The following is a 26,129-nucleotide window of genomic DNA, read 5'->3' on the forward strand; positions in this document are numbered from 1 at the left end:
AAATGGGCCTGCTGTAAATAGCTAACTACTATAGTGAGAAACAGCTGTCTAGCACAAAAATGGCAGGAGAAAAGAAGCTTAGGGTTTAACCCCTAGAGCAGCACTTACATATACATAGAAGGAAATAATATTGCAGAAACTGTTATTTATCTTCAACTAAGATTGAGGATATCTGCAATAAAGAATCTGATCTACTTGCCAAATCTCTTTGTCTCTATAGCCATTCAGATTTTTTTCCCCTCAAATCTTATTTACTTTATTACAATATGATTTGCTAATTACAGTTTAAATATTTTAGATTAGATTATACAATATGTGAAAAAGAAAGTACACCCTCTTTTATTCTATGATTATAGTAAAAATCATCTGATCTCTAGCAGTTCTTTAAAAGTAGGCAAATACAACCTTAGATGAACAACACATGACATACTATTTCATGTTGTCATTTATTTTATAAAAAGAAAGCCAAGATAGAAAAGCAGTGTGTGAAAAACTAAATACATCTTACGATTCAATAGCTTGTAGAACCACACTTAGCAGTATTAACTTAAAGTAATTGCATTGAGGTTTGTGGGCATTTGTTTATGCACAGCTCCCTTGAGGTCCCAGCACAGCATTTCACTCGGATTGAGGTCTGGACTTTGATTGGGCCATTGCAACACCTTGATTCTTTTCTTTTTCAGCCATTCTATTGTAGATTTGCTGGTATACTTGGGATCATTGTCCTGTTGCATAACCCAATGTCCGCCAAGCTTTAACTGTCAGACAGATGGCCTCACATTTGACTCTAGAATACTTTGGTATACAGAGGATTTCATGCTCAATTTAATGACTGCAAGGTGCCCAGGTCCTATGGCTGCAAAAGGAAGCCCAAATCATCACCCCTCCACTACCATGCTTGTCAGTTGGTATGAGATGTTCATGCTGATATGCTGTATTTGGTTTCGCCAAATGGGGCACTATGCATTATGGCCAAACATCTCCACTTTGGTCTTGCTTGTCCAAAGGACAGTGTTCGAAACATCTTGTGATTTGTTCAAATGCAATTTTGCAAACCTAAACCGTGCTGCCGTATTCTTTTTAAAGAGAAGAAGTCTTCTTCTGGCAACCTTTGTTCAGTATTTCTCTAATTATACTGTCGTTAACATTAAGATTTAACATGCTAACTGAGGTCTGTAGAATCTGAGATGCAATTCTTGAACTTTTTGCAATTTCTCTGAGCATCACATAGTCTGATCTTGGGGTGAATTTGCTGGTACATCCATTCCTGGGAAAATTGGCAACTATCTTGAATGTTTTCCTCTTGTGAATAATCATCCTCACTGTAGAATGATGGACTTTAAATTGTTTGGAAATGGCCTTATAACCCTTCCCAGATTGATGATTAGCAACACTTGCTTACCTAAGATCATTGCTGATGTCTTTCCTCTTTGGCATTTGTTAATACACACCTCAGTGCTGGAGACCAATGAACACCTAAAACTTTGGCTTGTTGGTGATCAGTTGATCAAGGGCACTTGATTAGGAGCACCTGGCTGCTGGTTAGCCTCTTCATACCTATGGATGCAGTTAAGATGTATTTAAATTTTTACATATGGCTTCTCCATTTGATGACATGGTGTAATACGCCATGTGTTGTTTTCACCTGAAGTTGTATTTATCTACTTTTAAGAACGGCTAAGGACCAGATGATTTTTACTATGTCCTGCTACATAAAACTATAGAACTCAAAGAGGGTGTACTTTCATTTTCACATGACTGTATATGTGTGGTTTCCCTAATTCTGGAAAATTGTCCTTATGTTTGTGTACATATTGTACATTTATTCACAGCAGGAAAGAGCACAAATGTAACATGGCAGTTAAATGCTCTTAGTATCATCAAGTATCATTAAATTGCTTCTCTTAGCCTATGTTTTGTTCCATATATTTTGGGCATTCAGCTTTAGTAGAAATCATGTTAAGCTTCTCCTCTGTAATTTCTTTAAAAAAATGAAACTCAGAGCAACAAAAGGCTTGATCAATACATTAACACTTAACATCTGTATTGTAAACAGTGCTTAATGTGCATGCGGTGTAGTTCCAATATTATGTAAATTATAAATTAAGTTCCCTAAATGTTTTAGGATTTATTGTTTGCTGCTCTGTAAATTTTCCTTTGTGAAATTCAAATAAATTGACAGTACTTATTTATTTCATTTTTTCAGAAACCCTAAAGCAGTTAGTCAAAGAATAAATAAGAAGGTCAACAATGATGGATCACTTCGAATTCAAAATTTGTCTATTTTAATAAGACAAATTAAATCATATTATCAGGTATGTGATTTATTTCCTTTAAAACATGTTTAAATTTATCTGCCACTTACCTGTCCTAGAAGAAGGACAATTGGCAATTCAAAGAAACATTGATTATATTGATTATAACACTGAAGTCATTTTTGAAAATTTCAGTGGTAGAGGGCCAATGAAATATATCATTAAGAACTAGAGTTTACTTTTTTCCTTCCTTCTCAGCTCCATTTTTTCTGTTACCTGTTTTAGATTGTATGCCTAAGAGCAAGGTTATTTTTTAATGCTTTTTACTCAGGCCCATGTTGAATTTCTGTATGAACTGAAGAGTGGCATCAAATAGATTTTTTTATTCTTTAATCCATTTTTTTTCAATTTATATGATCATGCGATTCAAAAAGGCTTACAAGAAATTTAAAAACAAATATAAAAACACCAAACAAAATACGTACTAATTATGACTAACTTTCATCTCTATGAAACATCTTTCAAACCTGGACTTTGTATCTTGGCCCAGTACCGTCATGAACAGCCATGCCTTCAGTGCCTATATTATATCATCTGTAGCTATGCCACACATAATTGAGTGTGTATTCAAATCTTAAAATATAACAACAGAATATTAATAAAGGAGAATATTTGTTGCTCAGGGTTGACGTGAGGAATCCTTGGTGCTCTCTGAGCTTGCTTGAATATGTTGCAATACAGACGTTATAGTGTTTACAGTACCTATACATGTACTAAAATAGTACCGATTCTCTTGTAGCCCTCCAGTACAATACATAGCGGTGGACATTAAATGAACATGGCAGTCGTTAAGCCACCACCATAGCTTTTAAATGAACCCATTGTTTGCTATGGGCTGGGTTTTGTTGGAAACCGGAAGTAAACATGGGTTTCTGGCAAAAGTATTGTAAATTACAGTCACATGACTGCAAAGCATTGCAATGGCTGTAAATGTGGGCTGGTTGCCAAGTACCCAAAATGCAGTCACATGACTGTGGAGGAACTGAAGTTGGAATTTCAAAATCAGGTTGCAAGTAGCTGTTTGAGGGGTCCATCAGAACTTTGTATGGTTACTAAGTGACTGGTCATAAATTGAGAACTACCCGTATTGTCTCACAGATTTGTATATTCATGACTATTTTTATCATAGTTATCCAGATGTTGAGAGAATGCATGCCAACTTTAAAGAATTAGGTAATCTCTAAACTTTTTTTTCCTGATCAGAACTATTAGTGTCTAGCAGTGGTATAATTTATTAGGGCAATCTTCAGGAAACAATTTGCAGAATAGATTGTTGCCTTTTTAAAGGAGATTTGGCAGTTCTCAGAAATGCTTCTATCTAAATTGCAATCCACTTTTATTCAGTTTCAGTCCTGAATATCTTAGTACAACATTATCTTTGCATATCAGCTTCACAGGTTTTTACATTCTAATAGATTTAAGTCAATGTAGGAAATTATTTTACAGTCATGGTAAAATGGTTTAAAAATGTAAGATGTAGTTCTCTTTGTTAGGAAAATGAAATTGATAAAATGCCTTGTTCTAGTTATTGTGGACAGCCAGTGTTCCTAACATACACAACAAGTTTAATTAGTTTTTTTTCTTAAGGTAAGAAATTTCACAATATTGAAGAAAATTAGTATGCTTGCCACATAACCATCTAATTTAATGCATCTTAGGAATCTACATATACCGGTAGGAGAGAAACGTAAATCACCTATATACCCTGAAGTCTTAGGCTATATATGGTCTTAATACATTGCAATTAATTTATTTAATTTTACTTGAATTTAAATAAAATTAGATGTGGGAATCTGGGTATTTATCATTCTCTTAAAGAATTATTTAATATCAATCTGTTTTAATTAAGTTAAAAATATTAATACATGAGTACCTGTTAATAAAAAGTATGTCTAGTGGTAGAAAAAAATGACAATTACAAATTGTTTTCACTTCGTTCCCAGTATCATTGCTCTGTACAAATAAAAAAAAATATTTCTTAAGTCTTTAAAGAGGAACTTTTTTCTAATATTGCTCATTTAAGCTTTTGACATAGGTTGTTTTGAATATGTATGTTCCCTAACATTAACTTTCCTTAACATTCCTTAATAAGTTTTCTAGATTTTCTTGTTTAACATTAATTTTCTATGAAGCATAAACAATTAACATGATTATAAAAGTGTCCAAAACAAGAAATAAATAAAAGAATATCAATTTATAAGAAAAATATTTGCAGAAATTCTGTAAGAAAGAAATGGATAAGCAAAATAATCTAGGCATTTCATCTTTTACAAAAAGTGAAACCTCTAATATTGATACATTTAAATACCATGAAGTAAACTTATGGTTTCTTGGAGTTCATACAACAATATACTTATAAATAAGGAATAATTGTACTGTTTATTTTAATATAGCCAGTTAAGGTCAGATGTTGCCAGAAACCTACAGAAAGTTCAGCCTCTATATAAGTTTTATAAAAGCTATAAAAGTTACAAAAATTAAATTTGCTTCCACAGGAGACATTGCAGCAATTGATCATGATGCCTTTGCCAAATGTTTTAATAATTGGAAAAAATCCCTTTTCAGGTAAGCATTGCATCTGGTTTAAAATAGGCATACTATAATAAATAATTGTTATTTTGTTGAAGTTGGCAAGGAAATAAATAATATTCTCAGGTTAGGGAGGAATATTATGTAAATAGATCTTTTTTATTTTTATCACCTTTAAAATAATAGCCAACTATGCTTTGATTCAGAAAAACTGGAAAAGCTTTGAATATAAATCCTGTAGCATATACCTATATATAGGGTTCTATGGCTGTGCTTTGGAGAAGCTGTGCTTTATTATTGTTTGTAATAAATTTGGAATGTTATATCTGTGATCTTATGATGTAAGCAGGTTTCTGAATATGGGATTAAATACAGTCAAGATTTATTTCTGTGCCTCGCCTGAATCTGGCAATCACAAATATTTATTAATAATATTATATAATACTGTCAAATGTTTATATGATTTTACATGCATTATATGTTTGTATCAGTAGTCTGCGCTTAATGACCATTTGTTCAGCAACTATTTAAAAGTATGATGGTGCTGAACAAAAGGATTTACGACCCATACCCAAACTTAGGGCTGTTGCAGCGCTCCTATGGTCAAGGAATTGCGATCTAGGTACATGACAACCTGTTCAAGCTTAAGACAGGTTGCTAAGTGTCCCGCAATCATGTGATTGCCATGTGCACTCTTCCCTGATGGCTTCCCTAGAACGGAGAAGCTGGCAGGGAATGTCACAAGCTGCTACCTCATGCTGGTTCTTGGGAACTGGCTGAAAAAGGGCCATCATGAAATCCAAGCAGGAAATTCTGGTTCAATTTTTGGAGGGACTTTTACACCAATAGCCTCCTTGAGAGGAAAAGCACTGCTTAGCAGAGAGACTCCGCCCCACGTGGAGCGAAATTAATCCATCAGACAGTGCTTTTGCTCTCAACGAGGCTGGGTGAAAAAGGTTCCCCCAAAAAGTCCCTCACAAAACATTTCTCTTGTATTTAATGTGGAACTGAATGTGGGTAAGAATTAACTATTAGTGGATTACAAAATACCATGCAGAACAACTCTAGAAATAATTCTTCGATTATTTACTATAAGTAGTAAATTAATATAGTATAGTAAATCTAGAAAACTGGAATATTTATTTTTATATAGTCCTCAATTTATAACAGTTCATTTAGTGACCGTTTGAAGTTACAACGACCCCGAAAAGAGTAACTTATGACTGTTTTTCATACTTACGACCATTGGAGTATCCCCATGGTCATATGATCCAAATTCAGAGGCTTGGCAAATGACTCATATTTATGACAGTTGCAATATCCCAGATCATGTGATCACCTTTTGTGACTTTCTGACAAGTAATGTCAATGGGGAAGCCAGATTCACTTAACAACCATATTATTAACTTAACAACTGCAAGTGATTCACTTAATTGTGGCAAGAATGGTCATAAAATGGGGTAAAATTCACTTAACAATTGTCTTGCTTAACAACAGAAATTTGGGCTCTATTGTGATTGTAAGTTGAGGAGCACCTGTATTCTGCTCATTGACTATGGATATAGAGTTAAAGAAATTTCTTAAGACTAAATAAAGAATTATATAGTTAAAAGCTATATGTAGCCCTTAGTTATATAGCTCTGAGAAAACAGCTCTGTGTTGTTCACCAGTGCTTACCCCAAAACGTATAGTAATGGAAAGGTAAACAGAATTGTTCAATATTACTGAAAATGTAAACCAATATATTGTTTTAAAATATTTTTAAAAATATTTTCAGAACAAGGCACTGAAGAAGTAAAAAAACTCCTTCTACTTCTGCTTGGCTGTGCTGTTCAGGTAAGATCTACTAATTTTTTGAACTACTTATAATGTTTATTTGAATGGCACTTATAATGTTATCTTCCTAGTCTTATATATAATTAAACATCGCTAACAATTTTTTTCTGCTAGGATTATTGATTATTGATCACTGTTTTAATCTAGCAGACAACCATGATGGCTGGTGCTTATTGGGAGTAGGAAGGCAATAATTGGAAGCATTTTTTAGTTGTTCTTGTATTAAGGCCTGGTTCTCCAAACTTTTGAATTGTTTGGGCCACACTGAGTGAAGAGGAATTGTCTTGAGCTGTGTATAAAATATATAGTTGATGTAAATAAATAATATGCTTCCTTTATTTTTTATTATCTTGTGGGGTAATGGGTTGGACATCCCTGCTTTAAGGGAACAAACTGAATGCCAGGCTTAAAGGAGTTAAAAAAGTACAATGTATGATCAGGGATAAACAAATCACAAATTTTCCTGTAAGTATGTACTTTTATTAGGTATTTCAGGTTTACTACAAATAGTAAGAAAAAGCTGAAGGGTGTTATTTTATTTTGTTTAGCTACTTAAGAGTAAATACTAATTAAAATTTATGTTTAGTGCCAGAAGAAAGAAGAATTCATTGAAAGAATACAGAGTTTAGATTTTGATGTAAGAGCAGCTGTTGCCGCCCACATACAAGAGGTAATATCTTGTTTATTATTACAAAATCCCAATTTATTAAAAAATATTTTAAAGGCAGTCAAATGTCTTGATAATAAACATTCTGCAGAATGTTTATTGTATTTGAAAATATATATATAGGCACTTTCTTATTAAATATAAAAGAAGATCAGCCATTTTTTCTCATAGGATTTATGAGCTTATGCCAGGAGCCAAGGATATGAAGCCATGGAGAAACCACTGAAAAGTTGTAGAAATATGTAGAAACTGTAGAAATATGCATTAAGCTCAGGGACTTGGAAAAGTTTTAGAAAGAGATCAAACTGGCTTGCCTCTGACTTTCACAGGTATAAATGGAAGAGAGGGGAAATCATAGGCAGACTTACAAGATTCTGTTACTTTGGCCTATCTCAATAAAGTATAGTTATAGCCGCCTTCTGGAGCTCCTGTCTCATATGCTGATGCATTATTAGAACAATCCATCTCCTGGATCTGATTGTTTACTTATATTTTTGTGGAATTCTTCTGTTGATTTGGAGGTCAGTTGATTTATGGAAATCACAGATTACTTATCAATAAAACTGTATCTGGATGTCATATTCTCAGAAAGACAAGTTGATTCTTTCTAGGGAATTAAATGTAGGAAATTGTACATTACTCGAGTTCTTAGTATGAAACCCACCAGTTTTTCTTGGTTTGTGTGTATCTTGAAATATTAAATATGTTAGATCAAGTCTGAGAAGTTGGAATTAATTATAATGAGGTATTGAGTAAAACTGCTTCAGTGTTATTTGATAAGAAGGTATCACCAGGAATAATCTTGTTTGTGTGTTGTTAAACTGGAACTAGAAAGAATTATGGTTAGATGCTTAAGTGACAAAATTAACAGGGGTCAATTTAACTGAGGAAAGATGAAAGAAGTTAGATAGGTTTTCACCTGGGGAAAAGATTGAGAGAGTTGAATTAACAATATGTTATTTATTTAAAAATTCTGTGAACAAGGATATTACATGAAACTTTCTTAAAAGGGATAAATGTAAACAAAGCATATCTGCTTTGGCCATTATAAAATCTCATTCAAAACTAATGAAAATTCAGTTTCTATGGTAACTCACTAGTGATTTCATAAGAAAAAGCAATTGTATAATTAAAATTAAATTCCATTGAATTCAAAAGGATAGCTACTGTATAAGGCAACGAATCAATTTAGGAATTACTTTTTATGGCCAGGAATACGGCCCTGTTTGAAATTTAGTTAGTTAGGATCAAAACTGTTCTTAACAAGATAAGCCTATATCAGTGGTGGCGAACCTATGGCACGGGTGCCAGAGGCGGCACTTGGAGCCCTCTCTGTGGGCACGCATGCAGTCGCCCCAGCCCCCCCGTGGCCCCCTCCTCACCAGCAGCCCCCCCCGGAGAGTTGCCCCAAGTGCAGCCTGTGCAGAGCAGTGCAGCCAAGGATATGGCAGCCAGGCAGCGGGGACAAGACTCCCCCCTTGCGCCCCATTGTGTACAGATGATGCTGCGGGGTGCGGACAGAGCGCGTGGCCACCATGACGCCCTTGGGCCACCTGGGCAATCTGCTGTGGTGGGCCATGGAGGTGGTGGGTGGCCCTGCAGGGAGGAGATACAGGGACGGAGCAGGGGCGAGGCAGTTTTTGGGCTCTTGGTCTCTAAAAGGTTCGCCATCACTGGCCTATATAATTCTATTATATCATTTAGAAAACACATTAAAAGAAGAAAGATTGAAAGGATTAGGCAATGTGATATCCCTTACAATCTCCAGAAAAAAAAGAGCCAATTTGATCTAATAGGTAAGACACCAGGCTAGAAACCAGCAGGCTGAGTTCTAGTCCTATCTGAAGCATGAAAACTGGCCTGGTGACTTTGAGCCTCTCTCTCTCAGCCAACCAACTTCACAGGGTTGCTGTGGTGGGAAAAATAGGAAGAGGAAGGATTAAGGTATGTTCACCACTTTAAGCTATTTATAAAAAACAATAAAGCCAGGATAAAAATAAATAAATAAATAGATTAATGACGTATGTGCTAGTTATGGCTACATGGAAGATCAGAAAATGAAGTGCAGAGACAACACTTTATTTCTTCTCTGGTTGATGGTAGGGTATGTGTTCATTAGATTAAACAACAATATTTTTATCCCTTATTGGGATATGTCCTTTCTGTTTAGGCACAGAAGGAAGATAACATACCAGGAATGAGCTCTTTTAAGAAAATAAATATGTATATATTTTAGATAGTATATTAAATATTCAGCATATTCCAAAGACATAAGGCAGTTTATAATAATTGAAAAATTAACTATTAAAAAGAATTAATTACCCAGTGGTTACTGTTTGCATTGTAATGTCTACACAATTAAGATATGACTTCAAATGTATAGGCTGTTTTTCCCTGGCAATGTGAGTTGGCAGAGAAATTAGAAAAATCACTAGTAGATGAGAATTAATTTCTAATTAGAGAAAAGGCAAGGAAAAAATACAGTTTTAGAAAGATAAGAGAAATGATAACCGGCAAAGTTGATTTTTTTCTAAGAATATAGTGTATTGCAGAATATTTCTAAAAATAGATTAAAATGTACATAATTTGTTCCTTAAAACAAGCTTGAACTCCAATTTTTTCACATTTAGTTACACTTAATTAGTACAAATTTAGCAATCTAATTATTTAAATACAGTAGTTTTACATCATTGTTATTTATTCTTTGTAGGTAACCCATAATCAGGAAAATGTGTTCGATCTCCAGTGGATGGATGACAATGCTCTAACACAAGATTATATTGAACCTCTCCTAAAAAACATGGCATTGCATTTAAAACGACTTATAGATGAGCGAGATGAGCATTCTGAGGTATTAACAGCATTTTTTAATTTTATTATTTAGGATTTTGTTGATTAACAATGAAATGAAGAAGTAAAATAGCTAAGTAACAATTTGCAAAATCGGAATGGTTCTACTTTCATATACTTATCTGAAAATATTTTTTTATGTCATAGACTATCATAGAGCTTTCTGAAGAACGAGACTCTCTTCATTTTCTACCTCATGCATCAGCAGCACAATCACCTTGTGTATCTCCAGGAATGAAATGCACTGAAAGCAGACAACACTTATCAGTGGAATTAGCAGATGCCAAAGCAAAGATTAGAAGGCTTAGACAAGAGCTGTAAGTACATAATAAAGAATAATTATAAGAATTGGTAAATATCAGGATTCTCCAAGGGCAGTTGGCCTCCTGCAAGAAAGCATTTGTTCCTTGGACCTAGCAAGTAGGTTTTCTCCAGCTTGGATTGGCAGGAATCATTTATTAATTTATTATTAGAGTTTTACACTGCTCTTATTTTGTAATAGCTAAATATTTCTAGGATCTTAACAAGCTGCAGATGATAATTTTCCTTTAGAAACAGAATTAGTATGCTTGGCTTTTTACACCTTCTACTCTTGTAATAGTTATGATATAAAATTTAGTCTGAAATGAAATTTAAGTTATTAGGAAGTGGTTACGTAGTCCTCGATTTACAACCACAATTGAGCTTAGAATAGATCATTGCAATCATAACTCCAGCTTGATTTTACCACTGCTTTTACAATGGTCTGTGGTTGTAAGTCAGAATTCAGTTTATCCAGTGGGTGTTTTTTGTTGGAAAATGGCAAAAAAGGTGCAAAATGTGATCATATTCACCGTAGATCATTGCAACCAGTTGGTTGCCAAGTGCCCAAGATGAAATCACATGACTGTGGTGCTGATGTAATTTAAGACATGTAATAAGTAAATTTTTTTGATCCTGTCATAGCTTTGAAGAGTCGTTAAGGATCAACATAAGTTGTGGGCTATCTATAAAACTATAGTTGACAGGAGTACATTCATTGCCTTAAGCTTTTTTAAAAAACAACAACAACATAGGGGTTATTATTAAATGTTACCAAATTGAAGACATCTTAAATGCATGTTTTGTAAATAATTTGTTCATAATCTTACTCATGTATAATTTTTCCACATACCTGCCAATTTTAATTGGAAGCACATTAGCTGAACATTTTTAAAAAGACTTAAAATTTAAGTATTCTGTGGATTGAATAAAATTAAGAATAAAAGTGATGAAATGATATGGAATGAGGCTGACAGAAGATAATGCAGAAGGATTATTTTAATATTTGTATGGAAAAGATAGTTTTGTGTTAAGGAGTGAAATTAAACAATTGCTACAAATATTAGGGTCCAAGAAAAGGAAAAGCATTTATTACTGTGAAAATGTTAAAAAATAGTAAGGCTATGGGTATTGAAGATGTCACTGGAGAAATGTTAAAATATGGATGTTGTTTGCTTATGAAATAGTTCTGTGTTTTTTTTAACATGTCTTCTGTGCTAAACAAGTAGAAGATACATTATCAAGATAACTTGCAAATAAAGAATATAAAATATAGCTAATAAGAGGTAATAAGAACAGAAATATCAGCTACAAAAATTTATGGCTGGGATTAAGAGAGCAACTGTGTAGAAATAACGTATAAATGTAGGAATAAGAAATAAAATACCGTATTTTCCGGCGTATAAGACGACTTTCTAAACCCTGAAAATCTTCTCAAAAGTCGGGGGTCGTCTTATATGCCCAGTCGTCTTATACGCCGGAAAATATGGTATACCATTTCAGAGAAATGGCTGTCCAGTCTCTTTTTAAAAATCTCCAGTGATGAAGCACCCACAACTTCTGAAGGCAAGCTTTTCCACTGGTTAATTGTTCTCACTGTTAGGAAGTTCACCGAATAGTTGTTGTTGTTTTAATTGAGGGAGGACTAGAATCTGACTCTTTCTGCTTTTAGTCACCCTTAGTGATTAACATACCCCATTTCGATCCAGTTACCTACAACCCAGAACAGGCTGTAAAATCGGACCGCCCGGCCATCCTCTCTATGATTTTGGCTTTGCAGAGGGGCTAAACTCAAAACTCTATTACTATTTTCACTGGTCGGTTGGGGGGGGAGGCGGGGAGAGAGAGAGAGAGAGAGAGAGAGAGAAAGATGCTGGAAGTGACGTTTCGCGGTATCGCCGAGCGGAAACGGATCGCGGAGGCTGTCGGAAGCGGAGCTCGTGAAGGCTCTTGTCCGTCCGGGAGTTAGAGTAACGGGAGGAGGTCGTAGAGGTAGCACGACCAAGGGAGGGACCGCCGCCAGCATGGCCATGTCCGAGACTCAGCTGAAGAAAATGCTTGCTAAGGCAAACCGCCAGCCTGCTCCTGAACCGTCTTTCTCAAAGCAGCCTTGAGTCGGCTCAGCCCAGTTGCCCCCTTTGAAGGCCCGGTTTCTCTGCGGTAGAGCAAAAGCAAAAGCGTCCTCCCTTTGGAGACGGGAGATCCTTCCCAGGCGTTAGCCTTTCACTTTTTTCTCACTAACTGATAGTGCTTGCCGCTTCCTTGTCAGAGACCAGCTTTTGCACCAACAAATAAAAAGTGACTAAACTTTGGGCGCCTTACCTATTCCAACAGTCAGCTCTAAATTCAACACAAATAGCCACTGGCCTTTCTCTGCAACCCTTTGCTTGGTTTGTCTTTTCCAAGTTTTCAGTTAGTCTCCCCTTGTTTTGTTTCCCTTTTTTTTCCAGAACTTATTTTCGATTATTTCTTGGAAATTTGCTGCATAGTAGGGCTTAACTTAAATACAAGAAAGNTGTAGACAATGTTTATCAATATTTTATAAAGGTTGTGGATGTTTTTGTAAACCACAAGGTAACAATATGGGTGTGTTTGCATACACATACTTATTTAATTCTGCTTGATCCACAAATATAAGTTTAAGTGGTTTTAATATTGAGTGATATTGAGAAAACAGACTGACAGTTTTACTAGGAAATGGTACCCGTATTTTCTAGCGTATAAGACGACTTTCTAAACCCTGAAAATCTTCTCAAAAGTTGGGGGTCGTCTTATACGCCCAGTCGTCTTATACGCCGGAAAATACGGTAATGGAAATAGATATAGAACCTAGCTCTAATGAGGATTAGAAAAGCCATACAACATTAGTAAAAGAAATCATTTTTTCTAAAATAAAATTTCCCATAAAAGGAATAAAATTGTTTGTCTGTGGTCTGTGTCATCTAATAAAAATATATATGACAAGAAGGATGTGTGATGTCTTTTTTGATATGCCTATGTTAGAGATGTGTGGCTGGGAATATGAATATGTGTGTATTTTTATATGCAGTTGATGCTGTACTATTTGCTGAGATCCCAGATGATTTGCAGTGAACAATAAATGTATGGCGCTGTTTGGAATGTTGACTTGAAAATTAGTATATTGAACACCCAGTCAGATTTGATATGGAAAATGAAGCGGACAATTCTAAATTGTACATAAATGGTTAAAAAACTAGAACACATAATTGAATTAATGCACTTTGTGTGGGCTCTTTTGCTAGTTAGTAACTGTTTTAAATTAAGCAAATGCCTATAAGCAAGAAGAGGCCTACCACCCAAGTATGTGTATGTTTGTTGTAAAATACATATGTGCACACTGCCTTTTAGAGATTTTGGATTTCTTATGGATTACTGTATAAGCATGCATTTAATCTCAAAAGATTAAAATAGTTTAGAAGTAAATTTGAGGGAACAGATTTTAAGAGCATTTGTATTATAAATGTAAAGTAAAAATATCTATAATTTACCTGTTCTTCTTCTACCTATAACTGAGCATCTATACAACTATACACTTTTAGTATTTTCTGTTTGTCTGCTTCTTAGGTGGTACTCCTGGTGTGGGTGTAGGCAAAAAACTATGTAAGTTCTCACCAGAAAGCTCAGATTTAGAATATTTAGAATATTTCAGAAAGCTAAACTTTACAAGAGGAGATTACTCTTTAATATCAAATGTTGTTAAAATAGTCCTGTATTTTGCCAATGGAATTATTTACAAATGCATGCCAGCTAACGGAAGATGTTGCAGCCCCTGTTGGGGATACCTACTCAGTCTTCTACATGGCTCTGTATAGATTTTTTTTTCTTTTTACAACCCTGTAATACCTTTTATCAGGGTGGAGTTGGGGCAACTGAATGGAGCTAAGCATTTACTTATGTTATGCGGAGTTTGCAGCAGATATTTTCTCTAGAGAAACATTTGTCGCTGCCTAGAATTGAACTCTCACCCTGCTGAATGGGAGGCGAGCTTCTTCACCTTTAGGCCACTGCGCCACTCAATGGCTTTGTATACATGTAACAATATATTTGTATACTATCACAGCACAGTACTTTTTAAAAAAAAAATAATTTGGGAAAAAATAGATATATAGTATATAACTTGATAGGAAGGTATTTATTTTATCAAATTTAGAAGTAAATTTGAGGGAACAGATTTTAAGAGCATTTGTATTATAAATGTAAAGTAAAAATATCTATAATTTACCTGTTCTTCTTCTACCTATAACTGAGCATCTATACAACTATACACTTTTAGTTGTGCTACAATTATATAACTTCTGACTTTCTTTTCCCATGAGTTCCATGTGTTACAGACATGTTTGCCATTAACAGTGGGAGAGTGTGCCCTTTGTACAAGTGTCTAAGGTTACTCAGTGATTATAAATGGTGCTAATGTTCATATCAGTAAAATTCCTGAAGATTCTGCAATTCACAGAAATACTTGTTTGTACAATAACTTTTTTAAATATAATCCATGACTATAAGTTTCATGATGATCAAAGTTGTGTCCTAATTTTGATTTGATAATGGAATGTATATTGAAGTTTCTAAATTAATTATACAGTGATGTGAAATTGGAGTTTAACATACAAGTTTCAGAATCATTGTTAAATTCAGTCTAGCAATAAAATGAGTTTAAGATTGCCACCTGTTCTCTGCCTGAAGGGCCTGTTTCTAATCCTTAGCTTCAGTTGTGCATGTGAAATGCTTTAAGCATTAGATAAATGCTGCAAAGTTTATGGCTAATTAAGCCATTATGGTGCTTGCTGAATGAATAATACAGCAGGGGTGAAGAGTCTTAATGTATGCTTGTCCTCTAATACTAAGGTCAAATTTTCTGTATTTGTTCTGGACACAGAATGACATAGTAATTTATGGTAATAAGGTTTTTCCATCTAATTCCTTGTCAAAATTTGATGCTAAGAAAACATTTCTAGGTTCCTTGAAATTGCAAAGCTCTTCCTTAGGTACATTTTATTATTTCACTTTGGATATTTGACATGTTTTATTATTAGAATTGTATTGAACTGCAGAATGGTAGGCTGGGCTTCAAATATTATTCTGAGAGAGTAGCATGAAATGGGAACATTTATATGTAGAACCAGACCCTCCATCCCTTACCCCCCCTACACAGCATACAGACAAAGACCAATAGACTATTACAAGAGAGTTTTAACTGGATCATCTAAAAGGGGCAAAGTATAATATGTCTATTTAATTACTTTTTTATTTGAGTAGAACATAAAGGTTTTAAAAATTAGTCATGTTGAGCACAAAAATACAAAAAAGAGATACCATTTTTGATGACTCAGATATTGGGTGTCTGTTGAAATGAGCCTAGCCAAGATATTCTATAAACAGCTGCACTAGGGAAGTTAATGCAAATTGCTGTTATTAATTTGACTGACATGTAATAGCTTAAATAGTGAACATTGGTGTAGAATGTATAATTAAAAACAATCCCATTACACTTAACTGAATAGCTCATTGGAAGTGTATATATTTCTCAGAATATTTTTACATTTTACCAATATGTTTTACTTATTTACAAATAACATTTTTTTCTATAAAACGTTAATATCTTTTAATAATTGTCAGTACCATCCAATGTGCTGGTATGCTAAAGTAATTCCCATTAGTTCTGTACACTTTAAATAACATTGTACTTAAATTGGATACAAAGCATGGTGGTTGAGTAGATATTTATGAGAAGCTGTGGTTTGACATAAGAACTGTCATTATTTAAAACAGGCCCTACATTGAAAAGTTAATTAACTCCAGCTTTGATATTATATATAAAATACATGCTGTGCAATAAATGTATACATATAATATAGTTGAATATTTTTATATTTGGAACTTATATTTTTCTAATTTGAAAATGAAACAAACATTTTTGACTGAACATTTCTATAATTTCCAATTTAAATAGGATGTTTAATAATAATCAGATGTCTTGGTTTATATGAAAGAAATGTTTCCCAATATATTCCAGTCATATTATACAACATTTATCTGTTGTATTCAGGTACTATTCAATAAATATTAAAATGTATGTCTATTTAATCTCCTTGCTGACAGATTAAACTCACACAGGAAATAAAAATAGAAGATTTCTTCTGTCTTTCCAGCTGCCTACCTACCTACCTTAATCCTATGTATGGGGAAGAAAAGAGAGATTCATAAGTGGAAGTTAATTGGCTTGATTTGGGATTTCATTTGACCACTTTAATGCCAAATTATTTTAAAAGTGTTTGAATAATGTTTGTCTTCCTGATGATAAGCTATACACAGAAATCTGTGAGAACAAAAAATGATGATGATGTTATTCATTCAGTCATGTTTGACTCTTGGTGATTCTGTGGGCCAGGTCTCTCCATATCTTCTGACCTTGCACTACTTCTTGGGAGTTTTTCTATGATATGACTGGTGTCAGGTTTGATGGTGTCTAGCCAACCTGTTCTTTGACGGCCTGGTTTTCTCTTACCGCTAACTCTTCCAAACATATTTTGCTTTCTCTAGTGAATTCCTTCATATGACATGGCCAAAGTAAGAGATGCCAAAGACATCTCTCCATAGATATTAAGAGAGACACAGTTTTGCGATTTTGCCTTACAGTGACATGTCTGGTGTTATGCATTTCAATACTTGCTTGTTAGTCAATAAGGTATACATAGGACCCTTCTCCAGCAGTACAGCTCAAATGTGTCAATTTTCTTCCTGTCTTGCTTTTTTAAAGTCCAACTTTCACAACCATACAGGGAACATAACAGAGAGGACTAAACCTACATTTGGTTGCTGATATCCTTGCTTCTCCATATTCAGCTACCTTTTTCATTGTATGACCCAGTGCAATGCGATGTTTTATTTCTGGGTTGCATTTCACTGCTTAGAGCGATCTGCGATCCTAAGAAAGTGATCTTTTCCATGCATTCTATCTTTTCATTGTCAGTTTCTATTTTTATGTTTCCATTCCTTGCCATGGTCATGAGCTTGGTCTTCTTGATGTTCAGAAAGAGACCAAAATTCTCACTTTCTTCTTTGATTTTCTTGATCAGATGTGCTAGGCCTTCTTTGGTTTCTGAGAGGAGAGTTGTATCACGAGCATATTGAACATTGTTGATGTTTCTTCCACAATTTTTATCCTGATTTTTGATTCTTCAAGATCTAGCTATCTCACGATCATTTTGGCATACAGGTTGAATAAGAAAGGGGAGAGACACACCACTTTCTCTATCTTAAACCATTCAATGTTTCCATATGGTGTTCACACAGTGGCTTCCTGATTTGTGTACAGTGAGTGCACCATCTTGACCAGATGTGCGGGTACCCCCAAGTCTTGTAGGGCTCTACATGGCTTCTCATGACCAACGTAATCGAAGGCTTTCTTGTAATTGATGCAAATGATCATTTGATATTCACAAGGTTTTTCTATGATCCAGCGTTGATTTGCAATATGATTGCAGGTGCCATGACCCTTTTGGAAGCCAGCTTGAAAATCTGGTAATTCCCTTTTGATGGTTCGTACTAGATGTTCTATTTTAAGCAGAATCTTGCTGATGTGAGGAATGAGAGCAATTATGTGATAATTGGAGCTATCTTTAGAGTCACCCTTTTTCGGCAGTAGAATAAACAGCGAGAGTTTCCAATCCTGTGGCCATGTGTTGATTTCCCAAATTTTCCGGCACAGGTCTCTAATGACTTTGAATGATACAGGTCTCAGTAATTCCACAGGGATGGTGTCAGCAACTGGAGTCTTGTTTGGCAGTTGGCTCATTGCCCATATGATCTCTTTCTCAGTGATGGCCAGTTCTATTTCAACTTCTCTTTACTCATCATAACAAAGTACAAAGGGGCTTTCTGAACCCTCCACAACTTTTCCCAATCACTTTCTCAAATTTCTTTTAAGGAGCATTAAATGAAAGGCCCAAGGAGTTTGCACAAACTTTGTATGTTTCATTTCTTCCACAATTTTATTAGTTTTATAATAACAATTTTGTTATTATAAAATATTTTCTATATAAGTATTTCAAACTGATGTCAACGCTGCTAACAGCGGATGTTCTTGCTTTGACAACAGATGAAAATGCAGCCATTTTCTCTATGCTTTTAGAATTAGTTGGTGCTGGGAGGGGGCATTGGAATGAGAGTTCAGTGAGTAATAATAATAATAACTCTGCCATGGGAATCCAAGGACAAACTGGGTCCAGAGCTGATAATGTTTTGGCAGGCTGGAGAGCTGAGGAGAAAGCCCGCGCTTCAAGCTAATTGGGGAATGTGCTTTATGACTATTATTGGGAATTGTACTTTGTTACTTTGTATCCAGGGAGGGGAATTTAGTTTTTGGGTTCAACTATGTAGTGCCGATACTTTGTTTCCCGAATAAAATATTATTTAAAGAAAACAATGCCTCGAAGTTCTTTTGAAGGGTTTCATATGTTGGAACCATGACATTAAACCAAAAGCTACAATTTTTACCGATCCATCCTGGGGTCCCGAGCTCCAGTCGCTGTCCCTAAAGTCGAGGGATAGATCGACAAAGATTCGGAGAAGATCTCAACATGGAAAAGGAAGGGGCGCCTAAGACCAGCACCCCGGCCGTGGCTGCTGCCTCAGAGGAGAGAGCGCAGGCCAGTGTGCTGGCGGAGAAGGAAACTTCTCAGATCTCCCAGATGGGGACAAGACCCAAGCCGCGAAGACAACAGATCTGGTCGTCGGATTGGACCCTACCCAGTGGAGACTTCAGACACCTCGAGATGGCCTTGCCACAATCAAGTGCTTCAAAGGCAGAGACGGTTGAGCTACGAAGAGGGGTTTCTCTCAAGTCACGTCCCCGGACCGATGGAGAGCCACGAAATCAACTACCGTTGAGGACTCTGGTGAGTGGAAGTACCTGTCCACAATCCGTAGTCAATCAGTGGAGAAGTTAGTGGAGAGATTCGAGGAGCTAGAGATAAGTGGGGAACAACCCTCCCATTCTCCATATGCGATCGATCATGATGATCAGCGTGGCAGTCACCAACTCATGCCAAGGGGAAGCCCCAGTCCCACTTGTGCAGGGCAAGCGGCTTCCCCGTCCACAAAGCCACCTACATTAGCCACCAGCCCCGCAGACAGGGACAGCCCCAGCCACCGCTCCAGACATGGTAGCCCGGAGCGCCGTCGCCCCTCCAGAAGCCCAGAGCGCCACCAGCAAGGCAAGAGCCTGAGCCGCCACTGAGACAGCCGAACCCCGGACCAACGCGCGTACAGGCCACCCAGCCCGAGGCCTCTACAGCAATGGGGGATGCCAAAGCAGGGAGGCCAACAGCCGCTGGAGGTGCAGCAACAGCAATGGGGGTGGCCGCAACCCCCAAATGTGCAACAACACTATCTAGAAGGGAGCAAGCTGCCTTTTGAGGTATGGACTGATCACAAAAACCTAGAAGCACTGAAAACTCCCGCAAATTGTCCCCGAAACAAGTACGATAGGCGCAATACTTTAACCGATTTAACTTCACCTTAAAGTACATACCGGGGGGGGGACTTTTTAGCTGATGCTTTATCCAGACTGCCCCAATACAAGAGCCAGCGTGAGAAGGTTAATGAAGCAATTATATCTACTCCACAAACTTTCTCAACTAACGCCATGCAGAGTCCCACCTTCGAGAGCCCCAAACCTTGATGACCCTGGGGCAAAGAAAATAAAACAAGAGCTGCTCACCGACCAATGGTTCAAAGACAGTCAAACCTCCCTAACATGCAGGGATGGGTTGGTTTACAAAGGGGGGAAGTTGTACTTGCCTGAAACCCTCTGCCTTAACACACTCCGGCATGGCCATGATGTAAAACAGGCTGGGCACTTTGGATATCTAAAAACAGTACGCCTAATTCGCTGGCAATTTTGGTAGCAGGGATTGAAACAGGATGTAGAGAACTATGTCAGGAGTTGTGCTGTATGTGCCACCATGAAAAGAATCCCAAGTGGCAGGAAGGTTTATTTGTCCAAAAAATATTTACGGCTTAAGTTATCTAGTAAGAAGTTAGGACCGAAATACTTAGGACCCTTCCCCATCATAAGGATCACTAACATGGTAGAATTAAAGCTTCCCAGACTCTTAGGGAAAGTCCACCCTGTGTTCCGTTGTAGCCTGCTGAAACCTTTTTGGGATTCCACCTTACGACCTCCCCCCAAGAAGGCACCTGGACCTCTCATAGTAGCAGGATAGACTCACTATGAAGTGAGGCGTATTCTTGATTCTAGACTTTTTAAGGGGAGGCTACAGTACTTAGTGCAATGGAATGGGTATCCGTTGTCTGAAGCCACCTGGGTAAAAGCTAACGATGTAAAAGCTGACAGACTTATTGGTAAGTTCTATAAGAAACACCCTAACAAACCAAGAGGCAACCCCTAACGTATGATTTTGTTTTCATTACAGGATTTGTCCTTTTTGTAAGGGGGGCCGGATGTCAGTGCTGCTAACATTGGATGTTCTTGCTTTGACAACAGATGAAAATGCAGCCATTTTCTCTATGCTTTTAGAATTAGTTGGTGCTGAGAGGGGGGATTGGAATGAGAGTTCAGTGAGTCAAAATAATAATAACTCTGCCGTGGGAATCCAAGGACAAACTGGGTCCAGAGCTGATGGGCTGGAGAGCTGAGGAGAAAGCCTGTGCTTCAAGCTAATGGGGAATGACTGTTATTAGGAGTGGGAATTGTACTTTGTTACTTTGTATCCAGAGGAGGAGAATTTAGTTTTTGGGTTCAACTATGTAGTGCTGATATTTTGTTTCCCGAATAAAAGATTCTTTAAGGAAAACAATGCCTTGAAGTTCTTTTGAAGGGTTTCATCTGTCAGAACCATGACATTGGAACTATGGATATATTATTTTAAATCTTGTATGCTATAATCATTTTAGAATATGTGAGCTTTCTGGTATTGAATTGTAGAATTAGGAATATGCAAAAGTTGTCCATTATCAAACTACTTCCAGGTCAGAAGTCTTGCTTTTCTGGAAACTGCCAAATCCCAGAATAGCATAGAAGAGGAGGAAGTTGAGAATAGTCTAAAGAGAAAAGAAATGTCCCAAGGTTCTCCAGAGCAATCCATCCCCACATTAATTTTGCACAGTCCTTGTTGAATATTTAATTAATTTTTATTAAATTCACATTATTAATGTGAAACTGGATCCAACAGTAATACTAAATCGCCAGATTTGTAGGCTAATATTAACTATTACTGTATAATTGGAAAGGGAAGGAGAATGTCTTAATATGGAGAAAATATTGCTTTTGAAGGACTCAGAAATTAATACTTCTGTATTCCTCAAATTAATTAAAGCCAGAATCTATAATAAAGTTCTCTGTAACTGGTCTTTCCAAGGAAGAAAATTGACCCGTTTGAGCTGTACATCTATAGGGAGGATAGACTGAAGAGCTATTGTTAGTGAATACTGAAGTATGTGAATAATGTATGTAAATCTTCTCAACCTGTGGTATTAATTGGGGATTCAACTATTGTTAATGAGCAAGTACATAAGTTTCATTATTATTTAAAATAAACAAGTAAAAACATTTAAAAAGCAGCTCCGGGAGAAAGCAATAATCAGGAACAGAGATTTGGAGAAGTTGATATGCTTTCTTTGTCTTATGTATTTGTTCTTAAGCTCTTTTTCAGACCTGAAGTACTTGGATGTAACAGGAGGAAATCAGGAGAGCAAAAACCACTAGAGGGAAGGAATTTAGCAATATTTCAGCCCATTCTTGATCACTGCTTTATTTTTACCATTTTAATGAACTTATTATGACTTGCTGGTGACGTTTCCTTTGTTCGATTATTAACTGGAATGTAAAATCACACTTTTTTATATTTGTAAATAAAACATTTTTGTTTTTGTTTTTAGTGAGGAAAAGACTGAACAGTTGCTGGATTGTAAGCAAGAACTTGAACAGAATGAAACTGAATTAAAGCGACTTCAACAAGAGGTTTGTGAATACAAGATCATGGGTTAGACTGTTTTGTTGAAATGAAGTGTGGTTGCTTGTGTTCTATTGATACATGTTTCAAACAATGGATCTTAATTAAAAAGATTTCAACTAAATAATGGCTATAGGATCTTAAACTTAAAATCATAACATCACTGGGATTGACCAGTGCATTTGTTGTTTTCTGGTTTTTGTTTTTGTTTTAGAAATCTTTCGTATACTGTTTTTAAAACTTGGCAAATCAGTTTTCATTCAGGAAAGGAGGCATGTATTGAATGCAGCTTCCATCAACTTTTATTTATACCTTTGGAAGAATTTCAGAAAAGAATGATCTGACATTATTTTATATACATTCTTTTTCTCTACAAGCAGATCATTTCCTATGTTATTTTTTTCTCATTATCAGAACTAATATAATGTATTTGGGCTCTAAAAGAAAACATTCAAACTAATTAGATATTTGAACTGCACAATTCAAGAAGCAGGCAATATTGCTAAATGAATAATACATTAAGGAAAACATAATTTTCAACATTATATAAGTTTAGATTCAATAACTACTAGTCTTTTTTCATCATAAGTATGAATTTTCATTTATTTATTTGCCATATTTAAGAACTACACATCTTCCTTAGTCTGTGGGAAATATTCCTAGTTAACAGTGTTTTATAAAATTTATTCTATAAGAATAAAGTCAATGCTCAGCATATCAATATTAATGATCTTGAAGAAAAGATGGTTACAAACCTGTATGCAATGATGATGTTGTTAGTAAGAAAATTCTTATAGGAATCCACATATATATTGTGCTACTTACTGTATTGATTTTGTATTCTGAATAAATGCTAATGTTAATTTGCTTACTGGTTTCCCCTTTTACATGCACACTAATGTCTGTGTGATTTCATGTTAATAGATAATATTATTCTTGCCTTCTGCAAAATCACTTTTTTCATAAACACTAAAATATTTTTGACCTATTTGCTAGAATATGAGTTTACTTTCGGATGCCCGATCTGCCAGAGTGTATCGGGATGAACTTGATGCTCTCAGAGAGAAGGCAATCCGGGTTGACAAGCTTGAAAGTGAACTCAGCCGATATAAAGAAAGGCTACACGATATTGAATTCTACAAGGCTAGAATAGAGGTGATTATAAATTACATTTTTTGTTAAATGTAAGTTCATTTTTACTGATTATATTTACATGAACCAAGGTATTATTTGATTAGAATTCTATGTTTGTGCTGATCTTGTTTTATATTACAGGTCTAAAAATATTTGCATTCTCCTATTAGTAGTAGTCCTCAATGGAACTGCTGCTACATAGAGGGAAATATGCAGTGGGGTACCCCAAGGCTCTGTTTTAGGCCCACTACTCTTCAACATCTTCATCAATGATTTGGATGAAGGGATAGATAAGGAACTCATCAAATTTGCAGATGACACTAACCTGGCAGGAATAGCCAACACTCCAGAAGATAGGCTTAAGATACATAAGGATCTTGACAAACTTGAACATTAGGTGCTATTGAAATTCAATGATGAAAAAAGTAAGGTTCTATATTTAGGCAAGAAAAACCAAATGCACAGGTATAGTATAGGTGGTACCTGGCTCAATAGTAGTAACTGTTAAAGGGACCTTGGAGTCCTAGTGGACAATCATTTAAATAGGAGCCAGCAGTGTGCTGTAGTTGCCAAAAAAGCCAACACAGTTTTAGGCTGCATTAGCAGAGGGATACAGTCGAGATACCATTTTATAATGCCTTGGTAAAACTGCACTTGGAATACTGCATCCAGTTTTGGTCGCCACGATGTAAAAAAGATGTTGAGACTCTAAAAAGAGTGCAAAGAAGAGCAACAAAGATGATTACATAGTTGATTAGTTACATTAATTTAATGTAAAATATAACAAGTGCTTTTACATTTTGTTTGGTGCCATTTTAACTTTTTTTACTTACTACTTTGTTTCTTATTTAATTGTCAGTTTCATATTTCTCACTGATTACTGTAGGAGCTAAAAGAAGATAATCAAGTATTACTGGAAACAAAGACAATGTTGGAAGATCAGTTAGAGGGAACCCGAGCCCGTTCTGATAAATTGCATGAATTGGAAAAGGAGAATCTGCAATTAAAGGCTAAACTCCACGATATGGAGATGGTGAGCATACAGGATGGGATAGGGAAAGTCACTTTTTAGAAGAAAATTACAGGTAGTCCTCAGTTGCCAATGGTAACTGGGACTGGGAACTCCATCACTAAGCAATGGAGTCAGTACCTGTACCAACTTATGACAGCAATTTCCATAGTTTGAATTGTTATTGTTAGACAAATCTTGTGCAGTTGCAGTGTTCCGTGGTCCTCTGATCACTATTTGTAACTTCCTGCTGGCTTCCCCATTGACTTTGCTTGTTGGAAGCCAGCAGTGAAAGTTGCAAATTGTGATCACATGACTGCAGTATTCTGTGATGTTGTAATTGTGATCCAGTTGCCAACCACCTGAATGGCAATCACATGACTGCAGGAATGCTGCAACAGCCACAACTATAAGGATTTGTCATAGGGCCCCCTTGTTCAGTGCCATTGCAGCTTCCAAAATATGCCCACTGCACCGCACTACCATATTCTCAACTGCAACTTTTATCCGTTGGCCTGATTACTTGGGACTCGTGCCTCTTCCTGCTGAAGAACTGACGCTACACAGTCCTGGGGCTACAATGGCAATTGGGACTATTGGATTGCAGTTGCTAAGCGATGTAGTCATGTGATGTCACACTTTATTACTGCATCACTCAGTGATGGACGTTTGGTCCAATTGCTCTGAGAACCCGAGGCATTTAATGACTTGAAGACTGAAAGAAGAATTGATGTTGAAAATTTGTATGGCTTCTTTCAAAATAAGTTTTCTTTTCAAATAGCAAATAGAAAGTTTAAAAACTGCCTTTTTACTGTTGTACAGGTAGTTCTCGTCTTACAACCACAATTGAGTCCAAAATTTCTGTGGCTAAGCAAGACAGTTGTGAATTTTGCCCCTTTTACAACCTTTCTTGTCATAGTTGTTAAGTGAAACACTGCAGTTGTTAAGATAGCAACATGGTTGTTAAGCGAATTTGGCTTCCCCATTAACTTTGCTTGTCAAAAGATTGCAAAGGTTGATCACATGACTCTGGTATATTGCAGCCGTCATAAACACATTGCCATTTGTGCCAAGCCTCTGAATTTTGATCAAGTGACCTCAGGGATGTTGCAACGGTCGTAAGTGTGAAAAATGGTCAAAAGTTAACTTTTTGTGTGTCATTGTAACTTTGAACTGTCTCTAAAGGAATGTTGTAAGTTGTGGACTACCTGTATATTATAAGTGGCTAAAGCTGACATGAACTTCGGATTATGATTTTTTTCCATCTATTGAATTGGAAATACAACAATGCCCTTATTGATTGAATTATGTAACATTTTATAAATACTAAATATTTAAAACCATTTAAATAGTTTTGTAATCTTTAGTTTATAATTCCTTATATTTTATAAGCATTGTATGTGCATTAGATTTAATTATGATGTTTTTGTGCTGCTGATAACTTATTGTAGTTTCACTAATAAAGTAGAAGATTCAAACAGTAGCATTAGGCT

General features: G+C 36.0%; 1 protein-coding gene across 1 annotated transcript in view; it reads left to right on the forward strand.

Moving 5' to 3' along the window:
* Nucleotides 1–26,129, forward strand: part of CCDC88A (coiled-coil domain containing 88A) — an 81,568-nt gene that overhangs the window by 15,080 nt on the left and 40,359 nt on the right. The window contains exons 3-11 of the mRNA XM_029287196.1: nt 2,207–2,315; nt 4,811–4,880; nt 6,622–6,680; nt 7,267–7,350; nt 10,058–10,198; nt 10,345–10,514; nt 22,420–22,501; nt 23,490–23,648; nt 24,514–24,660. Coding sequence (XP_029143029.1) covers nt 2,207–2,315; nt 4,811–4,880; nt 6,622–6,680; nt 7,267–7,350; nt 10,058–10,198; nt 10,345–10,514; nt 22,420–22,501; nt 23,490–23,648; nt 24,514–24,660 — 1,021 coding nt within the window. The remainder of the gene's footprint in view (nt 1–2,206; nt 2,316–4,810; nt 4,881–6,621; nt 6,681–7,266; nt 7,351–10,057; nt 10,199–10,344; nt 10,515–22,419; nt 22,502–23,489; nt 23,649–24,513; nt 24,661–26,129) is intronic.

The sequence above is a fragment of the Protobothrops mucrosquamatus genome, unplaced genomic scaffold (assembly GCF_001527695.2).
Source record: "Protobothrops mucrosquamatus isolate PMUCROS unplaced genomic scaffold, P.Mucros_1.0 scaffold_256, whole genome shotgun sequence".
In the NCBI taxonomy this organism is placed as follows: domain Eukaryota; kingdom Metazoa; phylum Chordata; class Lepidosauria; order Squamata; family Viperidae; genus Protobothrops; species Protobothrops mucrosquamatus.